The 26,190-nt window shown below is 33.6% G+C and overlaps 1 protein-coding gene across 5 annotated transcripts in view; it reads left to right on the top strand.

The window, feature by feature from the left end:
* Positions 1-26,190, top strand: part of WDR76 (WD repeat domain 76) — a 49,246-nt gene that overhangs the window by 2,189 nt on the left and 20,867 nt on the right. For 3 of the 5 annotated variants that reach the window (XM_031672842.2, XM_031672843.2, XM_031672841.2), the window contains 7 exons: positions 513-920; positions 7,918-8,010; positions 9,214-9,269; positions 19,709-19,835; positions 21,775-21,879; positions 21,973-22,016; positions 22,896-23,049. In XM_031672842.2, the coding sequence (XP_031528702.1) occupies positions 750-920; positions 7,918-8,010; positions 9,214-9,269; positions 19,709-19,835; positions 21,775-21,879; positions 21,973-22,016; positions 22,896-23,049 (750 nt within the window). In that variant the 5' untranslated portion in view covers positions 513-749. The remainder of the gene's footprint in view (positions 1-512; positions 921-7,917; positions 8,011-9,213; positions 9,270-19,708; positions 19,836-21,774; positions 21,880-21,972; positions 22,017-22,895; positions 23,050-26,190) is intronic. The other 2 variants (XM_072962569.1, XM_006201783.4) reach the window with 2 other exon arrangements.

Genomic DNA, 26,190 nt, shown 5'->3' with positions numbered 1-26,190 from the left:
CTCCAAAACTTATTTCTCGCTCCTTGGGGCATCTCTCAATTTAACGGGTTTTTCCTGGAGTTGCTCCAAAGGTAAGCGGGGATACTTGTCCTGGTTTTCCTGTATGGAAACTAGGCCTTCAGTGTTGAGGAAGAACCTTATCAGTAACCCCAGAAATAGTGTCAGAATGGGATCAGGAAATCAGCATTTGGTTTTGCAGCAGTTTTGGTCAATTTCCCGCTCATGAAACAACTTCAGTTATTCATTATCCTCAGTTGTAAATTGTAGTCATTATTATTATTGGTCTGGCAGACTCAAATGGGCAAGAAATGTGCCCAGTATAATAAATAATCCTATTCAGTTTAATGAATTAGGTATCTAGATTTTGGAGGGAAAAAAGTTTCCTTACAGGCTATCATTTGGATTTATGTAGTCATTATGAAATAGGAATTCGATTTATTTACACAGATATGCAAGAAATGGCTTAGGACCTGGGATTTTAATGCTCTCTTATTCTTTATTGATCTGAATAGGTGAATGAATATAAAGAAAACCAAAACGTCGCCTATGCATCTTTGAGACCAGTACAGACATTCTTAGGAAAAACAGCTCAGGTGTATCTTGTCCCCTTTTCACTCAGTAACTACAAGCCAGACCAGCTTAAGTGCCCTGAATCCCTATTAGATAAGAATTCTAACAATGAAGTGGCATGTAAGAAATGTAAAAAGGCTGAAGTAAAGGAAACTTGCAGAGGGATTTTGACTCCAAAGATGGAAGCCACATCTTCCAAGGCAGAATCCACGCTGCAAAAATCATCCTCAGACGTTCATACTGAAAGTAACAAGCGGCAAAACAAGAGCACTTCGGATACAGTGATTCTCAGTGCTGACACGGAAAGCAGTCAGGATGGAGACAGTGATGAAGACACCACATCAGGCCTGGTAAGAATTTAATTACTAGCTTATTCAAAATTGTCATATTTTGAAATTTGAAGTTCTTGAGGAGGGTGTATATAGCTCAAGCGGTAGAGTGCGTGCCTAGTATGCACAGGGTCCTGGGTTCAATCTCAGGTACCTCCACCAAAAAAAAATAAATACATTGCCTACCCCATCAAAATAAAAAAAGCTGGGATAGGGTATAGCTTAAGTGATAGAGTGCATGATTAGCATGCACTAGATCCTGGGTTTAATCCCCAATATCTCCATCCAAAAAAAACCAAAAACCAAAAAAAACCGAATAATAAGTAAATAGACCTAATGATTTCCCACATAAAATAAATAAAATAAATTAAAAAATAAAATTTGAAGTTCTGATAAGCTAAGGCTATCAATGGTCTCTTTAGGGCAAATTGTTTTATCTAATTTATGTTTAACTGAAATTTTCTTTTTTAAATGCTTAACAGGTAACTTCCTTGGGTTACTTTTGCTCTTGGTTTTGGTTTGTCAAGGAGAAGATTGACTTAATCTTTCCTTTGTTTCCCTTTTTCTTCTCAGTTTATTGCATTTATTTATTTATTTATTTCTATGGGGGGGGAGTAATTAGTAGTTAGTATTTATTTAATTTTAGAGGAGATACCGGGGATTGAACCCAGGACCTCATGCATGCTAAGCATATACTCTACCACTTGAGCTATACCCTCCGCCTATTGCATTTATTTTTGAGTTTACTCATACTTTATGGTGTCTTGCTCATCTTTACTTACTTATGCACAAAGTACCAGAATAAGTTGGCTTGTGGAACATACAGCATTTGAGTGACCCTTGATAGCAGGGTAGGAAAATCATTAATTGATTGCATTGATGTGCTGAATAATGTTTCTTTTAAATACAAAAAGGAGACAATTGATGGAGGAGAGAAGATACAGGAGTAAAAGTTCTATTTAAGAGTTCAAACCATTTTAAGGAATTAAACATGTAATTCTTTTGGCTTTTATTGCCTACCAGGAGTGTTTGTACTTCATTTAAAATGACAAATTTTATGCAGGACAAGATAAAACCATACCACATGAGGAAAAGTTGATGGAACTAGAGCAGAAAATAATAGTAGGGAAAGGGAGATAGGATAATCAAGGCAATGTTGTTATGAGCTAGGATCTATGGTGGGACAGCGTTGGGTATGTCATAAGTGCCTTGGACTGGGAGTTGGAAGCCTAGGTTTTAGGTGTCGCCACTTCTAAGAAACCTTACACCTTTAAGCAAATCACCTCTACAGTGAGGGGATTGGATAAGATAAGTGGTTCTCAAACTTTTGCTTGTTGAAACTCCATTGCAGGCTCTACCACCAGAGTTTCTGATTCACAAGTTTTGGAGATGGGTGTAGAATTTGCATGTCTAATATGGATTCCTAGAGACACTGATGCTATATGCTCCAGGACTGCACTTTGAGAACCATTGGATTAGATTATCTCTTTGGCCTTTTAGACTAAAATTCTGAGTATGTGAGGCTAATATAAAGCAGATTTTAGTCTGATGTAGGGAAAATAGGGTCAGAAATTAGAACATGAGATAGTGAAACAGAGTCAGAAATGCTCAGCATTTTTCATAGAACATTTCATTCTTTTGTTTTCTTCCTTTTCGTTAATTATCTTTTTGAGATAAAGTGGCTAAGGCTTTGTGGAACCATGCTTTAGGAACAGTATTAGTTTATAAGCTTGTTTCTTCCCAAATGAAGGATGGTTTTTGTCACATCGAAGACAAGTGTCTTGGCCTGTAAGTCTAGAATCTTATTTTCTTTTCCAGGAAATTTGCTAAATTTTCTCTCTCAGTGCGTCTATTAAATATTTTAGCTTCATGAAGCATTTCGTAAGTTAATTTTTTTAAAACTTAAGTACAGTCAGTTACAATATGTCAATTTCTAGTGTATAGTACAATGTCCCAGTCATGCACATACATACATATATTCATTTTCATTTTCTTTTTCGTTAAAGGTAATTACACACTGGAATTTGACACAACAATGTAAAATGATTATAAATCAATAAAAATGTTAAAAAAAAGGTTATTACAAGATATTGAATATAGTTCCCTGTGCTTAAGTTAATTTTTTTTTAATTTTGAGAAAATTTTAGGCTTACAGAAAAATTGCAAAAATAGTACAATTTCCCTATGTCTTTTACTCAGCTTCCTCTTGTGTTAATATCATACATAACCATAGAACGTTTATCAAACTAAGAAATTAATTTTGGTACAATGCTGTTAACTTAAGTGCAGAATTTATTAGGATTTTGCCAGTTTTTCCACTAATGTCCTTCTTCTGTTCCAACATCCAGTCCAGGATCACACAGTGCATTTAGTTGCGATATCTCTGTAGATCTGGAGACAGCTTCTCAGCCTTTCACGACCTTGACACTTTTGAAGAGTACTGGACGGTTATTTTGTATAATGTCCCTCTATTTGCATTTGTCTGCTATTTCCTCATGATTAGATTAAGGTTTTGCATTTTGGGGAAGGATACCACAGACATGAATGTGCCCTCAGTGCATTGTATCAGGGTGTACATGATGTTGATTTATTTTGCTGGTGATGTTGCCTTTGATCAGTTGACTAAGGTGGTGCCTGCCAGGATTCTCCAATGTAAACTTACTTTTTTTCTCTTTGTAATTGCTATATACTTTTGAGACTATGTAAATATCTGATTTCTGTCATCAAGCATATATTCATTTTTTATTAAGCTATCATTCATATAACATAAAATTTACTATTTAAAAGTATATGATTGTTTTTTAGTATATGCACGTAAAGTTGTGCACCCATTGCCACTATCCAATTCCAGAAATTTTCATCACTCCAAAAAGAAACCCCATACCCATTAGTAGTTACCACCAACCCCAACTCCTCCCTCCCCTAGCCCTGGACACTACTCATCTACTTTCTGTCTCAATAGATTTGCCTATTCTGGGTATTTCATATAAATAGAATTCTACATTATGTGGCTTTATTTGTCTGGCTTCTTTCACTTAGCATGCTTTCACGGTTTATTTATGTTGTAGCATGTATTGGTACTTCATTCCTTTTAATGGCTGAATAATATTCCATTCTGTGAATATTTTTGTTTATCTGTTAGTTGATGGACATTTGCATTGTTTTCATTCTTTTGCTATTAGGAATAGTGCGATGAACATTTACTTGTGAGATTTTGCATGAACATTTTCCATTCTCTTGGGTATATTCCTAGGAGTGAAATTGCTGGGTCATATGGTAACTCTGTTTAACTTTTTGAGGAACTGTCAAACTGTTTCCCAAAGTGGCTGCAGCATTTTCACATACCCACTAGCAATGTATTAAAAATCCAGTTTCTCTACTCCCTTGCCAATACTCGTTAATGTTTATCTTTAAAGATTGAACAAAATTTAGTTGTGGTAAAATATACATGTAAAGTTTACTATCTTTACTGTTTTTAAGTGACAGTTCAGTTAAGTTAAGTATATTCACATTGTTGAAATCAACTTCCAGAATTCTTTTCATCTTGCAAATCTGAAATTCTGCACTCATTTAATAACTCCCCTTTCCCTCACCTCCTCCCAGCCCCTGACCACTACCTTTCTACTTTCTGTCTCTGTGGATTTGACTGTTTGAGGTACGTCATATAAGTGGAATCATATAGTATTTGTCTTTTTCTTCTTAACATAATGTCCTTAATTGTTTGTCTTTTTGATTATAACCATTCTAGGGGATTTGAAATGGTGTCTCATTGTGGTTTTGATTTGCATTTTCCTAGAGACTAATGATGTTGAGCGTCTTTACATGTGCTTATTTGCAGTTTGTACTTTGGAAAAATGTCTTCTCAAATCCTTTACCCATTTGAAAAAGTAGGTTGTCTCTTTTTTGTTCAATTGTAGGAATTTTTTAATATATTCTTATTCTGGACACTATGTCTTTATTAGCTACATCATTTGCAAATATTTCTCTCATTCTTTGCACTTTCTTCTCACTTTCTTGATAATGTCCTTGGACATACAAACATTTTAAATTCTAATTTAATTTTTAGTTAAAAATTTTAACTCTAAGTCCAATTTATCAATTTTTCTTTCATTGCTGGTGCTTTGTTGTTCATATCTGAGAAACCACTGCCTAATCCAGGGTTATGAAGATTTACACCTCTATTTCCTTCTGAGAATTTTATAGTTTTAACTCTTACATTTAGATCTTTGATCTGTTTTGATTTTTATGTATGTTGTGAGATAGTGATCCAAATTAATACTTTTGCATGTGGATTTCCATTTGTCTCAGAACAATTTGTTAGCAAGACTCTTCTTTCTCATTGAATAGTCTTGACTCCCTTATCAAAAATAAATTCATCATAGATAGGTAGTATTGGTTTATTTCTAGACTCTCAGTTTTATTCAGTTGATCTGTCTGTCCTTACGCTGGTACCACACTGTGTTTTGGGTTTTGTTTTTTGTTTTTTGTTTTTGAAGGTGCGAGGTAATTAGGTTTACTTATTTATTTTAATAAAGGTACTGGGGATTGAACCCAGGACCTTGTGCATGCTAAGCACACACTCTACCACGGAGCTATGTCCTCACCCTAGTACCACACCATTTTAATTACTGTAGCTGTGTAGTAAGTTTTGAAATAAGCAAGTGTGAGTTCTGTAACTTGGTTCTTCTTTTTCAAGATTGTTCTGGCTGTTCTGAGTCCCTTGTATTTCTGTATGAATTTTATTATCAACTTGTCCATTTCTGCAAAAATGGCATTTAGACTTTTGATAGAAATTGCATTGAATCTGTAGATCACTTTGGGAAGTATTGCCATTTTAACAATATTGTCTTTTTTTTTTTTTAATTTGAAAATCAGATTGGCTTTAGTCAGTTCATGAATGGGGCAGCATCCCATCAGGCAACTAGAAGGGACCTCCAACAACGTTAAGTCTTTCAATATATGAATATGGGACCTCTTTCCATTTACTTAAATCTTTAATTTCCTTCAATATTTTGTAATTTTCTGTGTACAAGCCTTGCATTTTGTTATATTATTCTTTTTGATGCTGTTATGGATGATATTTTCATTGTCAAAACAAGTATATTTTTAACTCAAAGTCATTTTTCTTCTTTCATTTTTTTTTTAAAAATAGCACTTCTTTTCTTGTTTAATGGATGTAGTAAACTTCTCAAGTATCTCTGAAGATAGTGGAGTTCTGTTTTTTTTTTTTTTTAATTTCTATTTCCTGTATTGTGTTTACTTTGAGAGCCCACTTTGATGTTATTTTCTTGATTTTTTATGTTGCAAGTTTTTGAGGCATGGATAGTGGGTGACAATAGTCTGAATTACACACACTTCTCAAAGAAAACTGTCTGATGCTTTTTCAAAATAAATTTTTAAAATTTTTCCTGTGATTTTAAGTTTGATCCTTTGATCTATGTATCATTTTGAAATAGATTCTTAGGAAGTCCTTGATGATGATGGTGATGATGTTTTTCTCCAAAAAGCAGTTTTAAAGGTGATAACCTTTCACCTTTGCTGCCGCTATTTTATGTGTGTGAGAACAATCCTTGTTTTGGTCAAATTAATACATTTACATACATGTTTAAATCATATAATTTCATGTGTATATCTATATATACACACATACAGAAGTAAATCCATATGTACACACACATATACACAGAAACAAATCAAAACACCCAGAAAATTTCTGCCACTTACCTCTCTGTTTGTGATTGCTACTCAATAGACAAATTGTACTTTTAGCCGTTTTAGCTTTTCCCTCCCACATTCTCTGTTGACTTCTATGGAAGATGAAGATTTGTTTCTTTCATCCCACATCTTTTACATGTGTGCCACCCCTTCTCTTTCCATGTTTTCCCTTCCCACATCCTTATTACATACAGTCCACGTTTCACCAAAGTTGTAAAATTTTTCTCCATATAAATCAAAGAATTCTAATTGCTTCATGTATGTACATATTTTCCTCATGAAATTTTTTCTAGGGCCCTCCATCTTCTGAACTCTGGACTGTTTTTACTTTTTCTCGGCCTTTCTACTATTTTCCTTTGAATTTCTTTTATCCTGTGCTGGAACTTCTGTATCCTGGATCCTGCCTTTTTCTTTCTTGTTTTATTCTCTCATTTTATTAGAATGAAGCTTATAGTAGTTTCCTGTAAAAACGTGTATGAGAGATAGTTTGCATGTCTGGAAAAGTCTTTATGCTTTACATTGATTGTTAGCTTAATTGATTTTAGAATCGTAAGTTGAAAAAAATTTTGATTTTTCCTTAGAATTTTTAATGCATTTTTCATTGTCTTCTAGCTTCCCTCGATATTGAAAAGTTAGTATTGTTCTGATTCTGGGCTCTTTGTGGTTTATTTTTCCCTTTGCACGCTTTTAAAAGGATCTTCTATCTCAGCTCATCTCAGGTATTAAGAAATTTTGTGATGATGTGCCCAGGCTTGAGTCTTTTTCATTTGTTGTGTTGCATACTCTTTTGATCTGGAAACTCGTATCTTTGGTTTTGAGAAACTTTCTGGCATTATTTCTCTAATTGTCTCCTCCATTTTCTCTGCTCCTTTCCCCCCCACAACTATTAGCTGTATATTGGACTTCAAGATTCTCTAGTTTTAAAATTGCCTTCTCAGCCTGTATGTTTATCTCTTTATTTTTGCACTCTTTTCTAAATTTCCTGAACCATTTCAATAAGTTTAAAATTTTCTGTTACTAAGTTCTTTCTTGTTTTGTCTCATAAAAATATAACTTTGAGAAATAGTACAAGTTCACTTGTTATTTAATTGGGAAGCCATACAGGTACTCTGTAATTATCCCACATTCCAGCTTTTTCATTCAGTATCCAATGCAGCAAAGATTATGTGCTGTTTGATAAGAGAGTGTAAAATAGAGCAGGTGCAATTTGAAAGAAATAACATGCAGAGAATGCAACTAGTTTTGTGAGGTGATTTTGCTATGGATTATGTAAAGTAACAATGTTTTTGATCTAATTTCATAGGATGATTTTTCAGGATTGTCACCGTATGAAAGGAAGAGACTGAAAAACATATCAGAAAATGCAAACTTTTTTGCTTCTCTGCACTTGTCTGAGGTTTGTGTGGAATTTTTAATTAAAACCAAAATGCCATTCCTTTTACTAGTAGTAGGTCAATAAAACACGTAGAGTATCAGGTTTCATAGTGTCAAATGAGGGAGGGTAAAATTAGGGGCAAGAGGTTACTGTATTTTATTAATTCCAAGGAATTTTTTCCCTGAAAATGAAATATTAAAACTAATTTTAGTTTTAATTTTTTTTAATTAAATTTTAATTTTTGAAATTGGCATATTAAAAGTGTAACTGGCATCTTTTGCCTTCCTTTTGGTGGTACATAAAATAATGGTGTCCTTACGAATGGCTATCTTGAATTCGAAGAAACAGGGTATGTTCCAAGTGGTTACCTTAACTAAAGGCTAAAGGTGAAGTGGGGAGGGATGAGTTAAAGGATGTGTGATAGAGGAGTGAGAGGACAGCTTTTTTTTTTAATCTTAAACTTTAAAAATAGGTGGAAATATGCTTTGTATAAGAAGCTTTAAGATAAATGGCCAGACGTATGCTGATGTTTTATAATCATTATAACTGAATGTATAATTTGCATTGGAGATCTTTACACTGGTGATAAAGCTTCTATGTGTGAGAGGATAGCTATTTAGAAGGGTATGTGATGCTTTCCCCCAAAAGACATTAAGCCCTTGGCTTTTATTAAATAATTGATTTTTCTGAATACCAGATTCCTAAATATTCAGGGTGTGTTTGCATCTTATGGGGATGGAGGGTGAATTAACATAAGGGACTAAATTGTTGAGTCACTGACAGTTGAAAATTCATCAGAGATTTAGACAAAGTAGCTCTAATTTTGATTTTAGTTAACAAATTACAATGTGATTTATCGAAGTATAACCTATAACTTTTCTAAAACTATCAAAGTAGGCTTGCCTGTAGTAGAAGTTAAACCTTTTAATTGGCAATAGTATATTTGATAAATGTTTAGTGTTTAATCATGTAAACTCATTAGTGACCTGGTCCAAGGTATCGGAATGTCAGTACTTTAGGCAGTTTTATATACTTGTTTTTATTATTAATAGTGTATTTGTCTCATGTCTACTACCCAAAACAGGTATTATCTTAAGGATTTTTATTTCCTATATAGATTTTAGTTTAGTGTGTATATAGTAGCAGATAGTTAAGCTTTTAGAAGGTAAGCTATATAGTTATAAGATAGTATTTTTATGTGTATATGTTTTGTTTATTTTGCAGTCAGCTGCAAGGCTCCGTGAAATAGTAAAGAAGAGACAACCTACTGAATCCAAAAGGTAAAAGATTCGATTTACAATGCCTGTACCATGATACCTTGCTGAATTGTTTTATAATTTGAAGAAATGGTTTGACATAGTAAAATAAGTAGTAGATCAGAAAACCTGTAATTTACTGTTTTATAAAATCTCTGAGAGAATGCTGCCTTTTGATAACTCTAAAGTTCTCATCTTATCAAAGGACTATAGAGGAAGTAGAATCTTGAGAGCTGAATTTTGTTTATATTTACTGTTGCTGCTATTGGAGGGAAATCTTTATTTCCACTAAATTATTCTTATTTTTGCCTAGGAAGCTGTTATTCTTAAAGATTCTTCTACTTTATTTCTCTGGCTCTCTTTTTTCTTTCTTTCCCATTCCTAGAATAAAGAAAGGAGATGAGCATTTATTGTACGTCTATGAAATGTACTGCAGTGACCTAAAATTTTTGTTCTATACTGTCTCATTTAATTTTTTTTTAATTTTTATTTTTTTACTGGAGGTACTATGAATTGAACCCGGGACCTTGTGCATGCTAAGCACACACTCTACACTGAGCTGTACCCTCCTCATCTCATTTAATTCTGGCAAAAATTTGTGAGATAGAGAACAGACTCAAAGAGATAAAGTAATTTTCTCAAGGTTGAAATAGCTCATAAGTGGAAGCATCAGGGTTTGAATTTCAGAATTCCTTAGTTTAAGTTCTCTTCTCTGCATTTTAGCAGTGCTTATGGATAAATTAAGAAACTAAAAATTTTGACATCATTAGATCATTTATTTAGTGCTAGATGCAAATGAAATGTAGCATCCTTTAATTGACTGAATTTGATTTAATTAATTTTAATTTGATTTCAGTGTAGATCAACCAGCTTGAGAAAAGCTAAAGTGTTAATCATGGCCAGGTATTTGTGAGTGTGAAAAGTTGTTATAAGACAAACATTTTTAACACTGGAAAATAATAGCATCAGTTATTTTGTCAGTTGATCAATAGCTTTATATTTGAATATTTTTTATTAGCAAAGATTTGTGATTTTTCCTAAATCACCTAAGTCACAAACTTCTAGCATTTAGTAGTTGTGTAAGTATTAGTATTAAGTAGGTAGAGCAGAAGTTATATAATGTAGAGGAGAGAGCATAGCTTTTGAAATTTGGCAAACTTGATTTCAAGTTTCAATTCAGCAACTTATAGCTATGATATTAACTTTGGGCAATTTATGTAATTTTTTTTCCTTATCTGCAAAGTTGGCATTATGCCAGTCTAGAGGGGTTTAAGTTATTTAAATTTAGTAAATACATTATACATACAAAGAAGCACATGTGAAATATTTGTATAGCTGCAAAAGTACTAGTAATTCAAGCGCCCATTCATGTACCTGCCATCCAGGTCAACAGAAATTTACAGTACCTTTGAAGGCCAATATATATCCTTCCGTCCAGATACAACCATTATGCTGAACTTTGTGATAGTTACTCTGCATTTATTTACAGTTTTGCTGTCTATGAATGTATCTTTAAGGAATATTTTGTTTATTCTTACCTGTTTTTGATATTCACATAATATGCTATTTTTATATTCTGGGATTTTATTTTGGTCATCTCTATATTTTTATGTTTTAGAATTTACTCATGTTGATGTGTACAGCTTCATTTCATCTTGTTTTTCTCCTGTATGATTGTACTATGCTTTACTATCCTGTTGTTGGACAGTTGAGTTGTTTCCAGATTTTCATTATTATGAAGACTGCTGTTCTGAATATTTTTAAGTCTTTCGGTGTTCATGTCTGAGTTTCTCTCTGGAAATGGGCTTCTCTGGGAGAAGTATATGTAAAAACCCATGTTATTCCATATGCTGAGACTTTTCTTTGAAGATTAAGTGAGGTATTAAATGCTTAGGACAGTTTCTAACACATAGTATACTTTAAATAAATAATAGTTAACTACTCATATTTCTGAACTAATGTGGACTATAGTTGAGTTTTTGTATGTGAATTTTTGGAAGTAATTTCAGAAGCTTCTCTTTCCTCAACATTTAAAGAAATTTAAAACATTTTTATAAAAATTTTAAAAGTTACTTTCCGTTTACAGTTACAACAAAACATTGGGTATATTCCCTGTGTTGTACAGTACATCCTTGAGCCTATCTTTCCCCAACATTTTTTAGTGAACCTTTTTTAAGAGCAGATTTAGGTTCACAGCAAGATAGGACAATACAGAGATTCCCTATATATTCCCTACTCCTGTACATGCATAGCCTCCCCCGTTATCAACATCACTCATTAGAATGGTACATTTATTACCACAGATGCACCTACATTGACACATCATAATCACTCAGAGCCCATAGTTTACCTTAGGGTTCCCTCTTCGTATTGTACTTTCTGTGGGTTTGTACAAATATACAAGGACATGTACCCACCATTACAGTATTATACACAGTATTTTCACTGCCCTAAAAATCCTCTGTGCTCTGCCTTTTCATCCCTCTCCACACACAACCTCTGGCAACCACTGATCTTTTTACAGTTTCCATAGTTTTGCCTTTTCTAATATGTTGTATAGTTGGAATCATACAGTATGTAGGCTTTTCAGGTTGGCTTTATTGCATTTAAGTTTCTTCATGTCTTTTCATGGCCTGATAGCTTGCTTCTTTTTAGCACTGAATAATAGTCCATTGTCTGGATGTACTGCAGTTTACTTATCAATTTGCCTAGTGAAGGATATCTTGGTTGCTTCCAAGTTTTGGCGGTTATGAACAAAGCTGCTGTAAACATTCAAGTGCAGGTTTCTGTGTAGACATAAGTTTTCAACTCCTTTGGATATACCAAGGAGTACAATTGTTGGATTGCGTGGCAAGAGTTTTGCTTAGTTTTATGAGAAACCAAACTATCTTTCAAGGTGGATATGTCATTTTGTATTCACACCAGCAGTTAGTGAGAGTTCTTGTTGTTCCATGTCTTCACCAGTATTTGGTGTCACCAGAGCTCTGGATTTTGGCCATTCTAATAGGGGTATAATGTTTTAATTTGCATTTCCCTGATGACATATGACTTGGAGCATCTTCTCATATGCTTATTTCCCATCTTCTTTGGTGAGGTGTCTTTGACCCATTTTAAAATCAAGTTTTTTTTTTATTGTTTAGTTTTAGTTCTTTGTATATTTTTGTTTTATTTATTTATTTTTTTAAAAAGATAAAGTACTGATTTATTTTTAAATTTTTTTGAGTTATAGTCATTTTACAATGTTGTGTCAAATTCCAGTGTAGAGTACAATTTTTCAGTTATACATGAACATACGTATATTCATTGTCACATTTTTTTCACTGTGAGCTACCACAAGATCTTGTATATATTTCCCTGTGCTATACAGTATAATCTTGTTTATCTATTCTGCATATGCCTGTCAGTATCTACAAATTTTGAACTTAGCCAAGACATGAAAACAGCCTAAATGTCCATCAACAGATGACTGGATAAAGATGGGTATATTTATACAATGGAATATTATTCAGCCATAAAAACGACAACATAATGCCATTTGCAGCAACATGGATGCCCCTGGAGAATGTCATTCTAAGTAAAGTAAGCCAGAAAGAGAAAGAAAAATACCATATGATATCGCTCATATGTGGAATCTAAAAAAAAAAGAAAAGAACATACATACAAAACAGAAACGAGTATAGACATAGAATACAAACTTGTGGTTGCCAAGGAGGAGAGGGGTGGGAAGGGACAGACTGGGAGTTCTTTGTATATTTTGGATAACAGTTCTTTATCAAATGTATTTGCAAATATTTTCTCCCATACTGTAGCTTGTCTTCTCATTCTCTTGATATAGTTTTTTGCAGAGCAGAAGTTCACTGTATCAGTTTTTTCTTTGGGTTGTGTCTTTTGTTACTTCTAAAAAATGTATTGCCATAATCAAGGTCATTTGATTTTCTCCTGTTATCTTCCAGGAGTTTTATAATTTTGCATTTTGCATTTAGGTATATGATACGTTTTGAGTTAATTTTGTGAAGAGTGTAAATTTTGTGTCTAGATTCATTTTTTTTTGCATTGTGCATAGTCCAGCTATTTCAGCACCATTTGTTGAAAAGATTATTTTTGCTCCATTGTCTTGCCTTTGCTTCTTTATCAAAGATCAGTTGACTATTTTTATGTGGGTTTATTTTTGGGTTCTCTATTCTCTTGTACTGATCAATTTGTCTCTTTCATCAGTACCATACTGTCTTGCTTATTATAGCTTTCAAATAAGTCTTTTTTTTTAACCCTTTAATGGCAGTAGTCTCCAAACTTTTTTCTTTTAATGGAGGTACTGGAGATTGAACCCAGGACCTTGTGCATACTAAGCATGCTTTCTATCACTGAGCTATACCCACCCTCATAAAGTAAGTCTTAATATTGTGTAGTCAATCCTCCAACTTTGTTCTTCTCCTTCACTATTGTGTTAGCTATTCAGTGTCTTTTGTCTCTCCACTTAAACTGTTAGTATTCACAAAATATCTTGCTGGTATTTTGATTGGGATTACCTTGAATCTATAGATCAAGCTGAGAAGAAGTGGCATCTTGACAATATTGGCTCTTATCAACAAACATGGAATATCTGTCTCCATTCATTTAGTTTTTTTATTTTGATCATCTGAGTTTGTAGTTTTCCTCATAAATCTTATAAATATTTTCTTAGATTTATACCTAAGTATTTGTTTTTTGGGGTGGTAATACAAATGGATTATATTTTTAAATTCAAATTTCACTTGTTTATTGCTAGTATATAGGAAGGCAGTTGACTTTTGTATATTAACCTTGTATTCTATTTTACCTTCTAACTTTAGTACAATAATTTATTAGTTCCAGGAATTTTTTTTGTCCATTCTTTAGAATTTTCTGCGTAGACTAAACATGTCATCTGTGAATAAATACAGTTTTATTTCTTCCTTCTCAATCTGTGTATTATTTATTTCCTTTTCTTGTCTTATTGCATTAGGTAGAACTTTCAGCGTAGTTTTAAAAAGGAGTGATGAGAAAGGATATCTTTGTCTTTTACCTGATCTCAGTAGGAAAGCTTGTCATTTCTCACCAGTAAATATATTAGCTATAGATTTTCTTGTAGGTATTATTGAGGAAGTTCTCTATTCCCAGTTTACTGAGAGTTTTTAGTATGAATGGGTATTGGACTTTGTTAAATGCTTTTTCTGCATTTGTTGATAAGATCATGTGATTTTTCTTTTTTAGCCTGTTGATGGGATGGGTTACACTAATTGCCTTTCATGTGTTGAACTAGTCTTGCATACCTGGGATATACTCCACTTGGTGTGGTTTTTATAATGCTTTTTATACATTATTAGATTCAGTTTACTATATTTTGTTGAGGGTTTTTGCGTCTATGCTCATGAGAGATATTGATATGTAGTTTTCTGTTCTTGTAATGCCTGGTTTTGATATTAGAGTAATGTTAGCCTCATAGAATGAGCTAGGTAGTATTCCCTCTGCTTCCATCCTCTGAAAGTGATTGTAGAGAATTAGTATAATTTTTTCCTTACATGTTTGGTAGAATTCATCAGTACAGCCTCATGCTTTCTGTTTTGGAAGGTTATTAATTATTGAATCAATTTCTTTAATAGGTATAGTCCTCTTCAGATTGTTCCTTGTGTGAGTTTCGGCAAATTGTGTCTTTTAAGGAATTGGTCCATTTCATCTAAGTTATCAAATATGTAGGTATAGAGTTATTCATATTATCCTTTATTATCTTTTTGAATAGCCATAGGATCTGTAGTGAGTCCTCTCTTTCATTTCTGATATTAGTAATTTGTGTCCTCTTTTTCTTAGCCTGAGGCTTATTGATTTTTTTTGTGTGGGGGGTGCTTTTCAAAGAATCAGGTTTTGGTTTTGTTGGCTTTTCTCTGTTGATTTTCTGTTTTCAATTTCATTGATCTGCTCTAATTTTTATAATTTTTTTTCTGCTTACTTTAGATTTAATTTGCTCTTCTTTTGATAGATAATTTTCCTGGTACAGAATTTTAGGTTGGATTATTTTTTTCTCTCAACACTTTAATTTTTCCACTCTCTCCTTGCCTGCATGGTATCTGAGAAGGTGGGTTTAATTCTTATCTTTGTTCTTCTATAAGTAAGGTGCTTTTTACCTCTTGGCTACTTCCAGGATTTTTTCCTTTATCTTTGATTTTCTGTAGTTTGGAAATGAATTGTCTAGTTGTAGATTTTTTTTTTGTTGTTCTTGTTTTATTTTTGTTGTTTTGGTTTTTTTTTTTTTTTTTTTTTTTGCATTTATCTTGCTTGACATTCTCTGAGCTTCCTGGATCCATGGTTTGATGTCTGACATTACTTTGGGGAAATTCTCAGTTGTTATTGTTTCAAATATTTCTTCTGTTTTTATGTCTCTTTCTTCTCTTTCTGGTATCCCCATTATGTGTATGTTACACTTTTTTAGTTACCTACATTCTTGGATATTCTTTTCTGTTTTTTCAGTCTTTTTTTCTCCTTGTTTTTCAGTTTTGGAGGTTCTTGTTGAGATATCCCCAAGCTCAGAGATTCTATCCTCAGCCATGTCCAGTCCATTAATAAGCCCATCAAAGACATTCTTCACTTCTGTTATAGTTTTTGATTTGTGGCATTTCTTTTTGATCCTTTCTTAGGATTCACATCATTCTGTTTACATTGCCTATCTGTTCTTGCATGGTGTCTGTTTTATCCATTAGAACCCTTAGCATATTAGTCACAGTTGTTTTAAATTCCTAGTCAGATAATTCCAACATTTCTGCTGTGCCTCATTCTGAAGCTTGCTGTCTTTTCTTTTTTTTTTAAATTGAAGTATAATTGATATACAATATTATATACATTTCACATGTACAAAATAGTGATTCACAATTTTTTTAAATTATGTTCCATTTATAATTATTATAAAATATTAGCTATATTCCCTGTGTTGTACTGTATATCCTTGTAGCTTAATTATTTTATGCATAGTCATTTGTATCTCTTAATCCCCTACCCCTATCTTACCCTTCCTCCCTTTCCTCTCCACACTGGTTACCACTAGTTTGTTCTCTATGTCTGTGCTCTATCTTTTCAAATTATATTTTTGGCCATTCAATGTGCCTTGTGATTTTTTTTTCTTGATAACTGGACATGATATACTAGGAAAAGGAAACTGTTGTAAATAGGCCTTCAGTAATATGGTGGTGCAATGTGAGGGGACAGGAAGCATGCTATAGTCTTGTGATTAGTTCTCAGTCTTTTAATGAGCCAGTGTCTCTGGATTGTAAACTTCACAAGTGTTTCAGTTTTTTTCCTCCTGCTTAGGTAGGAGAGGATGGAAGAGTGGGCTGCTGTTGGCATTTCCCTTCTCCAGGTCAGTTAGCCTCTGATAATACCCTAGCAGGTTAGGCTGTGGCTAATTTTTCCTTAGGCAGGCCTTGTTAAGAAGAACAGAGTGCTCTGGCCTATTTTAAAATGGTTCCTTTTCCCTCACAAAATTGTGAGGGTGAGTTCTCACCATCTTTTTAAAGACTTTATTTTTTTAGAGCACTTTTAGTTTCACAACAAAACTGAGATCAAGGTACAGAGATTTCCCATATATCCCCTGCCCCGACACAGGCACAGCCTCCTCCATAATCAGCATCATTCACCAGAGTAGTACGTTTGTTACCGAGGATGAACCTACATCGGCACATCGTAATCACCCGAAGTCTGTAGTTTACCTCCGGGTTCGCTCTTGGTGTTGTACTTTCTGTAGATTTGTACAAATGTATGACATATATCCATCATTGTAATATGCGGAGTATTCACTGCCCTAAAAGCATTTGTACTCTGCCTGTTCGTCTCCTTATCACCCTTACCTCTTGCAATCACTGATATTTCTTACTGTGTCCATAGTTTTGCCTTTTCCCGAATGTCAGTCAAGAATTGGGATCACACAGCCTTTTCAGATTGCCTTCTGAGTAATACGTATTGAACATTCCCCCATGTCCTTTCATGGCTTGGTAACTCATTTCTTTTGAACATACCCCAGTTTGTTTATCCATTCACCTGGTGAAGAACATCTTGGTTGCTTCCTGGATTTGGTAGTTAGAAACAGATTTGTTATAAATATCCATGTGCAGGTTTTTGTATGGACCACTGTGGAGTTATTTTTTCTATTGCATTACTTTTTAAAATTTTATTTTTTAACTTTAAAAAAATTGTGGTATAGTTATATACATATATATTAGTTTCATGTGTACAATGTAGTGATTCAAAATTTTTATAGCTTATACTTTATATACAGTTTTTATAAAATGTTGGCTATATTTCTTGTGCTATACAATATATCCTTGTAGCTTACTTATTTTTTACATAGAAGTTTGTACCTCTTAATTCCCTACTTTTATCTTGCCCTTCCCTTCCCCACTGGTAGCCACTAATTTGTTCTCTGTTAGTCTATTTCTGTTTTATTATATTCACTCATTTGTTTTCTTTAGATTCCACATATAAGTGATAACATAAGCATTTGTTTTTGATTTATTTCACTAACCATAATACCCTCCAAGTTCATCCACGTTGTTGCAAATGGCAAAATTTCATTCTTTTTTTATGGCTGAGTGATATTCCATACATATTTGTAGTATATATATCATATCTTCTTCACCTGTTCTTCTGTTAATGGATACTTAGATTGCTTCAGTATCTTGGCTATTGTAAATAATGCTGCTCTAGACATTGAGGTGCATTTTTTTTCAAATTAATGTTTCATTTTTTTCAGATATATACACAACGGTGGAATTGCTGGATTGTATGGTAGTTCTATTATTAATTTTTTGTGGAACCTCAATACTGTTTTCCACAGTGGCTGCACCAATTTACAGCCCCACCAACAGTGTATAAGGATTCCCTTTTCTCCACATCCTCAACAACACTTGTTATTTTTGGTATTTTTGACGATAGCCATTCCGACAGATGTGAGGTGGTATCTCAGTGTGGTTTTGATTTGTCTTTCCTTGATAATTATTGATCTAATCTTTTCATCTGTGCCTATTGACCATCTATATATCTTCTTTGGAAAAATGCCTATTCAGATCCTCTGCCCTTTTTAATTGGATTGTTTTTTTTTTTTTGATATTGAGTTGTGTGAGCTGTTTATATATTTTAGATATTAACCCCTGACATACCATTTGCAAATATCTTCTCCCCTTCAGTAGGTTGCCTTTTTGTATTGTTGATGGTTTTCTTTGCTGTGCAAAAGCTTTTAAGTTTCATTAGTCCCGTATGTTTATTTTTTGCTTTGGTTGCCCTTCCCTGAGGAGACACATCCAAAAAATATTGCTAAGACCAGTATCAAGGAGTGTACTACCTATGTTTTCTTCTAGGACGTTAGTGGTTTCAGGTCTTATATTAAAGTCTTTAATCCATTTTGAGTTTATTTTTGTATATGATGTGAGGAAATATTTCATTCTTTTACATGTAGCTGTGTGGTTTCCCCTGGAGTTTTTAACTGTCAGATTTGTTTACACTGGATCTCCAGCAATTGGTCAATCACAGTTCAGGTTTTCCTACTCTGGCACTGGTTGCCTGGTGGTTTCCATTTTTGAGTCTCTGCCCCAGTAAGTCGAGACTCCTTGTATTTGCCTCTCTGTCTCTCTAGTATTGAGGTCAGTGGTTTCCACTATGCCCTGATTTCTCTTCAGGATTTTAGAAAGATTCTAGATTTTTCAGTCTGTTCAGCTTTTTACTTCATAAGACAGAACTGTGTCTTTCAAGCTCCTTACATGCTGGAAGTTCTGAACTACTTTTCTTAATGGAAAAGCAGTGCATTAAAAAGTAAGATATGTATATGATTTTAAAAATAAACCATGTGGAAGTGAATGCAATGAAACATTTAAGTCTCTTTCCTATCCTGGACCTTAGTTCTCCAGGCTTCCCTAGAGGAAACCACTGTTAATAGTTTCATGGATTTTCTTCCATTGGAATCTGAGCAATTACAAATGTATGTGTCTGTGTAACCCTCTTGTGAAAGTAGAAAGGAATCATATTCAGCGTGTACTGGACCTTATTTTTGCTTCTTATATCTTAGAATTCATATCATATCAGCACACAAAGTTCTATTTCATTCTCTTTTATGGCTGCATAGTATTCTTCACATATGTATGTCATAAGTTATTTAACACCTCTCACCTTCCTGTGATGAACATTTTTGATGTTTCCAGACTTTTTTGGGGGGAGAGGTAGATGGGGGAAGGTAGTTAGATTTACTTAGTTACTTTTTAGAAGAGGTACTGGGGTTTGAACCCAGGACCTTGTGCATGCTAAGCATGTACTCTACCACTTGAGCTATACCCTCCCCCTAAGACTTTTAATTAAAATCAGTATAGCCATCTTTGTAATGTGAGATACATTCCTAGAAGTTATCTCCTTAACATTAATAAATGCATATAACCCTTTATGAGTGTAACACAAGTTCTCTCCTACTCCTTTAGAAAGAAGCCTAAGAAGAAAGAAAATGAGACCGGATGTAGAAGGTCAATGCGATTACTAAAAGTAGACCCTTCAGGAGTTCCATTACCAGCAGCCCCAAGCCAGCCAATAGTAGTAGCAGATGAAAGTGTAAGAAAGAGTACAAATATAATAACTTGGTAAAATACCAAAAATATTTGAAGTGTTTGAAAGTAAAATGTTGTTAAGTTATGTTTAATTTGTACTTCATTAATTTAATAACTTGCACTAATATTTAATAATAATAGTTGTATGGTTTAATGAATACGATTTCAACGTCATAAAGCTTATCTTCTGTGGAATTGTGAGTAAATTCCTTAGCCTTTCTGAAACCCAGTTTCTCCACTTCTAAAATGGCAGCAATGATAGAAACTTCAAAGGGGTGTTTGAGGATTAAATGAAATAGTATCTATAAAGTTCCTTACATTATATTACGGGCTTAGCAATAAATAATAGTTATTAATATTGTTAATAATAAATAATCTGTGATGGGTGTCTCCTGTTGTAGTTTAATTTTATACTATCAATGAGTGGCAAGAGTTTTATTTACCAGATTTATTGTCTAAATAAGATTATGAGTATATTTTTTATTCAGGAGCACCTACTGTTTTTAATACTTTACATTTAAGTGCTTAAATTATAAATTACAACATAGCACTCATTAGCCTGGTGCTTTAGGAGCTAATTGCAAATCAAGTTGCTATGGGAAGAGTACCTTTCAAGGTAGTCTTTTTTGAAGCCTCTGTCCATGATAATTTATATTTACAATGAACACATTCCACACACACAAAACTGAAACGAAACTTTTGTGAAATGATACTTATCCTTACTACACGTGATGCACTTTTGTATTTTCTACTCTATATTTTCTTGTTCACTAAAGCACACTGTTGGTTGTGATGTATTAAGATAATTTCATGACCCATGGGTTACAACCTATGATTTAAAAAAACACTGATACAGAGTAATAACTTGGAGTAATGAAATTGAACTGATCTGAATCAATTCCCAGCAGCTCCAGTTATTGGCAGTGTTAACTTGGGACAAATTAACTTCTTTAAATTTCATTCCAGTGTCTTTAAAATGTGTTATTTCATTCATTGGATTATTGATGGGATTAAATGAGATAATACATGTTATGCCTTTATATAATACCTGACATTCATTCATTGAACAACTATTTTTGAATATTTAACTACGTCTCACCCCTGTTGTTGGTGTTGAAAGTAAAGCAGTGAGCTGGTGGGAATGCAGTTTGGTGCAGCCACTATGGAAAACAGTGTGGAGATTCCTCAAAAGACTAGGAATAGACTTACCATATGACCCAGGAATCCCACTCCTGGGCTTGTACCCAGAAGGAAATCTACTTCAGGATGACACCTGCACCCCAATGTTCATAGCAGCACTATTTACAATAGCCAAAACATGGAAACAACCTAAATGTCCATCAACAGGTGACTGGATAAAGAAGATGTGGTATATTTATACAATGGAATACTACTCAGCCATAAAAACCGACAACATAATGCCATTTGCGGCAACATGGATGCTCCTAGAGAATGTCATTCTAAGTGAAGTAAGCCAGAAAGAGAAAGAAAAATACCATATGAGATCGCTCATATGTGGAATCTATAAAACAAAAACAAACAAACAAACAAAAACAAAGTATAAATACAGGACAGAAATAGACTCATGGACAGAGAATACAGACTTGTGGTTACCGGGGGGGGGGGGTAGAGGGTGGGAAGGGATAGACTGGGATTTCAAAATTGTAGAATAGATAAACAAGATTACACTGTATAGCACAGGGAAATATACACAAAATGTTATAAATCACAGAGAAAAAAATGTGACAATGAGTGTGTATATGTCCATGAATGACTGAAAAATTGTGCTGAACACTGGAATTTGACACAACACTGTAAAATGATTATGAATCAATAAAAAAATGTAAAAAAAAAAAAGCAAGTAAAGCAGTGAGAAACCTGATGCTTACGTTGTTGAGTAGGGTGACAAAACAATCAACTTTCTTTTTCTTACTTTTTTGTAGCAGCCTTTGTTACCTCCTGGGCCTTTAGAAATGACTCCTGAAAATCAAGATGATAACAGTGAACCATTTAAAGGATTTCTACAGACTTGGGCAGAACTGAGCAAGGTACCATTTAGGACTTACAGCTTTTAGAATCATCTGTTAAGGAAATTTTAGTGAATATATTAACTTAGTACTTTGGTCTCTTCATTGTTTCAGACAAGTAGTAAAAACAGAGGGAAGGAGTTATCTAGCATCAAAAGGTGAGTTAAAATTTCTTGCCTTTGTTTTACATTTTCTGAGATCTTTAAGTTATAGAGACTATATCATTACAAGGAAATTTTGAAAATGAGGTGAAAAAATTACCCATAATATTTCCACCCTAACAACTGTTATTTTTGTATATTTCTTTTGAAGTATCACCATGTGCAATACCAGTAAGATATAAGCTTCATGAATGCAGGGATTTTGTTTCAGTAAGCAGAAAAGTACCTGGCATGTAATATATATTCATTCAGTGTTAATAAAAATGGAATTACATACATTTTTACTTTATTTTCTAATGTATGTGCAATTTTGCATTATACTTTTCCATTAGCTTTGTGATTGCGTGTTACTAGAGTCTTTAAATTTATTAAATAGTTGCATAATACTCCATTGAGTACATGGAATTTACTTAACCTCCTCTCCTTCCCTTAGTATTTAGAGTTGTATTCTATTTAGTTTTGAGTGTTTGTACGTGTTTAAGTGTTTGTTGAAGTGTATATTGTGATAGTGGATTATTTCCTTAGGATAGATTCCAGAAGTGAGGTTAATGTGTCAGTTATTATGGACATTTTTATGGCTTTTAGGACGTACTGAAATGTTTTCCAAAAAAATTTTTTTTAATTTAAGAAAATCTTATATAAGTATACTCTCCTGTTAGCAATGTATATGAATGTGTGTTTAACTGCAGCCTACTAGCTTTTAAAAGTGAAAAATAGTACCCCATTTTTTAATTTGATTTCCTTGGTTACCAGGAAGTTCAAATTTTCCCATATATATTTACTAATAATTGATTTTTCTTGTTTGAATCATTTTTTACTTGTTTTGACTACTGAGTTTGCTTTGACTTCTAAAATTTAACTTTTTAATATTCTCAGCTACAAAGCCAATTTAAATGGCATGTTCATTAGTGAAGATACTGTTTGTAAAGTTACCAGAGGCTCGATATTCTCAGTAGCTCTCCACCCATCAGAAGTTAGAACTTTGGTGGCAGCTGGGGCCAAATCTGGGCAAGTTGGACTTTGGGATTTGGTAAGTTATTATTAATTTTTTTAAAGATATTGAAGTTTGAGCAAAGCAAATAGTCTGCAGAAGAATAGCCTAGAGCCATGTATTTCTATGTGTTATTTGAGATTTATAGTTTTGTGCTTTGTGATTCCAAATTTTAGAAATCTAGAGGAATTTAAATTTGCCCCTATAGAACTTTAACATTTTTAGCTTGAGTATCATTAGTCATCTGGGCATAAATGCCTGCCAGGAAACTTTATTACAACTTTAAATGTATATATGAAAAGGTCACACAAAGTTCTTAGTTTTCTTATTATGTTTAAAATACAGTTCCCAAACAGGATCAAAATATCTTCCCAGGGATCTGCTTAGGATGATCCCAGTCATTTTTCAATGAGTCAGATATTGAATTTCATGCAATATAAAAATAGTTCGGCATTGATTGCTTTCAGTGGTTACAGAATTGAGAAAAGCCAAAGTAATGTTCCCTGAATTTATTTATTTAAATTTTTTTTATTGACGGATTTATTTTTTAATTGGGGAAGTAAAACAAAGACCTGAAAAATGCCATGAGGACAGTTGATGATGTTGGAGAAACCATGGTGACTTGAAGCTGTTTAGGATTAATAAATGAAATCGATTTTGTAAGTGAGAAAAAGAGTGAAATAAAAACCAAATCCTCTCTTGGGAGCATATTTTCTTCCTTATTTTAATATGATGTGAGTGGGGGTAGGACTTGACAGGATTTGGTAAAGAAACAAGCAGAGAAGTGGAAAGAAATAGTATAAGGTTGTATAAGCTAAGAGATGAATTTCAAGGCTTATCTTTGTTACAGCATGTATCAGTACTTCTTTCTTTTTTATTGCCGAATAGTATTTCATTGTTTGATTATATCACATTTTGTTTATCCATTCATCACTTGATAGACTTTTGGGTTGTTTCCACTTACTGGCTATTCTGAATACTACTATAAACATTTATATACACATTTTTGTGTAGATATGTGTTTTAATTTCTCTTGCATAGATACCTAGGAGTAGAGTTGCTGGGTCTTATGATAACTGGTTATCATTTTGAGGAAAACTGCCAAACTGCTTTCCAAAGTGGTTGTGTCATTTTCTGTTTCCACCAGTGATGTGTGAGGGTTCCAATTTTTCCACATGCTCACCAAGTTATTATTGTCTTTTTTATTATAGCCTTTCTAGTGGGTGGTATCTTTCTAGTGAAGTAGTATCTCATTGTGGTTTTGATTTGCATTTCCCTGTTGACTAATGATGTTCAGAATCTTTTCATGCCATTTGGATATGTTTGGTAAAATGGCTATTCAAATCTTTTGTCAGTTTTTTTTTATTGGGTTGTTTGTCTTCTTGTTGAGTTCTTTGTATATTTTAGGTACAAATCCTTATCAGATATGTGATTTGCAAATATTTCTCCTAGTCTTTGACTTGTCTTTTCATTTTCTTTTTTTTTTTTTAGAGAAGAAGCACAACATGTTTTTAATGGAAAAAATGATAATTAATTTCATTTAAAATTTGTATTCTGTAGACATTTTATGAACAACTATTATGCACCAGGCATTACCTTCCTCACTGGAGATTTATATGTGGACAAAATGAAGTGCTTTACACTTATTTGAGGGGATACAGATGGCAAACAAACATGAAAGAATTATGTTCAATAGTGGTTAAGTGCTGCTGAGGGAAATAGAGCAGGATAAAGTCTGGGGTATGACAAGAGCAGGCTTACATGTTCAAGAAACTATAAAAAGGCCAATGTACCTGCAGAGTAAGCGTTAGGGAGATTATTAAATATAGTGGGAAACATGAACATATAGGACCTTAAGACCATTGTAAGGATTTATGCTTTGGCTTCAAGATGGGAAGATGTTTGAGAGTTTGAACCAAGGAATGACATTATCTGACTTAGCTTTTTCTACAAGGACAAGTACATTTTTTCATATGGGGTAGTTTTTTTCATTTTCTTAATGCTGTCTTTTAAAGTGCAAAAGTTTTGAATTTTGATGAGGTCTAATTTATCAATTTTTTTTATGAATTGTGTTTTTGTTGTTTTATCTAAGAAGTCTCTTGTATAGACCAAAGTCTTAAAGGTTTTCTCCTATGTTTTTTCCTTAAAATTTTATAGTTTTAGCTTTCACATTTAGTTCATTGATCCTTCTTGAGTTATTTTTTGTATATGCTCTCAGATAAGGGCCCATTTCATCTTTCATTATGTAGGTATCCATTGTTCTGACACTGTTGGTTGAAAAGACTGTCCTTTCCCCCATTGAATTACCTTGGCACTCCCTCAGTTTTTCCTCTTAACTTTTTGTCAGATTCCTAGTCTCACCTAGGATCAAAAGTTGAGTTATCATTTATTCATTAATCCATGCACTGTTCATTCACTTCACATGAATATTTTGTGCTAAGTACTATTCTAATGACTCCCCAGGCATATTTGTGAGGAAAGACTCTCTGTCCTCATAGGAGGAAAGGCTGTCTCTGTCCTCATAGGGTTTAGAATTTTGTGGCAAAAGCAGCATGAATGAAATAATTACATGTTTGATAAATGGAGTGAATTCTATACTGTGATTAATGAAATGAAGGAAAGTAGTGTTGTAAAAACATAACAGGGGGACTGGCCTAATTTGAAGGATCAGGGAAGGCTTTCCTGAGAAAATGAGGATTGAATTGAGATTTGAAAGCTAGGTAGGAGTAAACCAAACAAAGGAAGGGGAGAGAGCATTTCAGGCAAGGGGAACAGCGTGTCAAGGACCTTAGGAAGGAGAGTGCCTACTTGATACACTTGAGGACCTGAAAGAATGCCTGTGTGGTTGGGCCATGGACAGCAAAAGAATGGAGGGGATGAGTGAAATAAGAGAAAGCTAGAGAGGTGGGCAGAGGTCAGATGTGTATCTTTAGTCTGTGGCCATACCACTCTGAATGCACCCAATCTTATCATATGTGTATCTTACTAAGTTTTGTTAAGAACTTTGGTTTTTATCCTAAAAGCAACAGGAAGCTATTAAAGAGTTTTAAGCTGGGTCTTCCCTTCATTCTTCATGTCTAGTAGAGTCCTTTATGGTTTTGCCCCCCTTTCCCCCATCCTTCCTGCCACCATGTTGGGTAAGGGTCCATCTTCTTTTCTTGGGATTACCATAATAGTCTT

The sequence above is a fragment of the Vicugna pacos genome, chromosome 6 (assembly GCF_048564905.1).
Source record: "Vicugna pacos chromosome 6, VicPac4, whole genome shotgun sequence".
NCBI classification, from domain to species: Eukaryota; Metazoa; Chordata; class Mammalia; order Artiodactyla; family Camelidae; genus Vicugna; species Vicugna pacos.
Note: the sequence above shows the minus strand (reverse complement) of the source record. Positions and strands in the feature narration are given on the sequence as shown.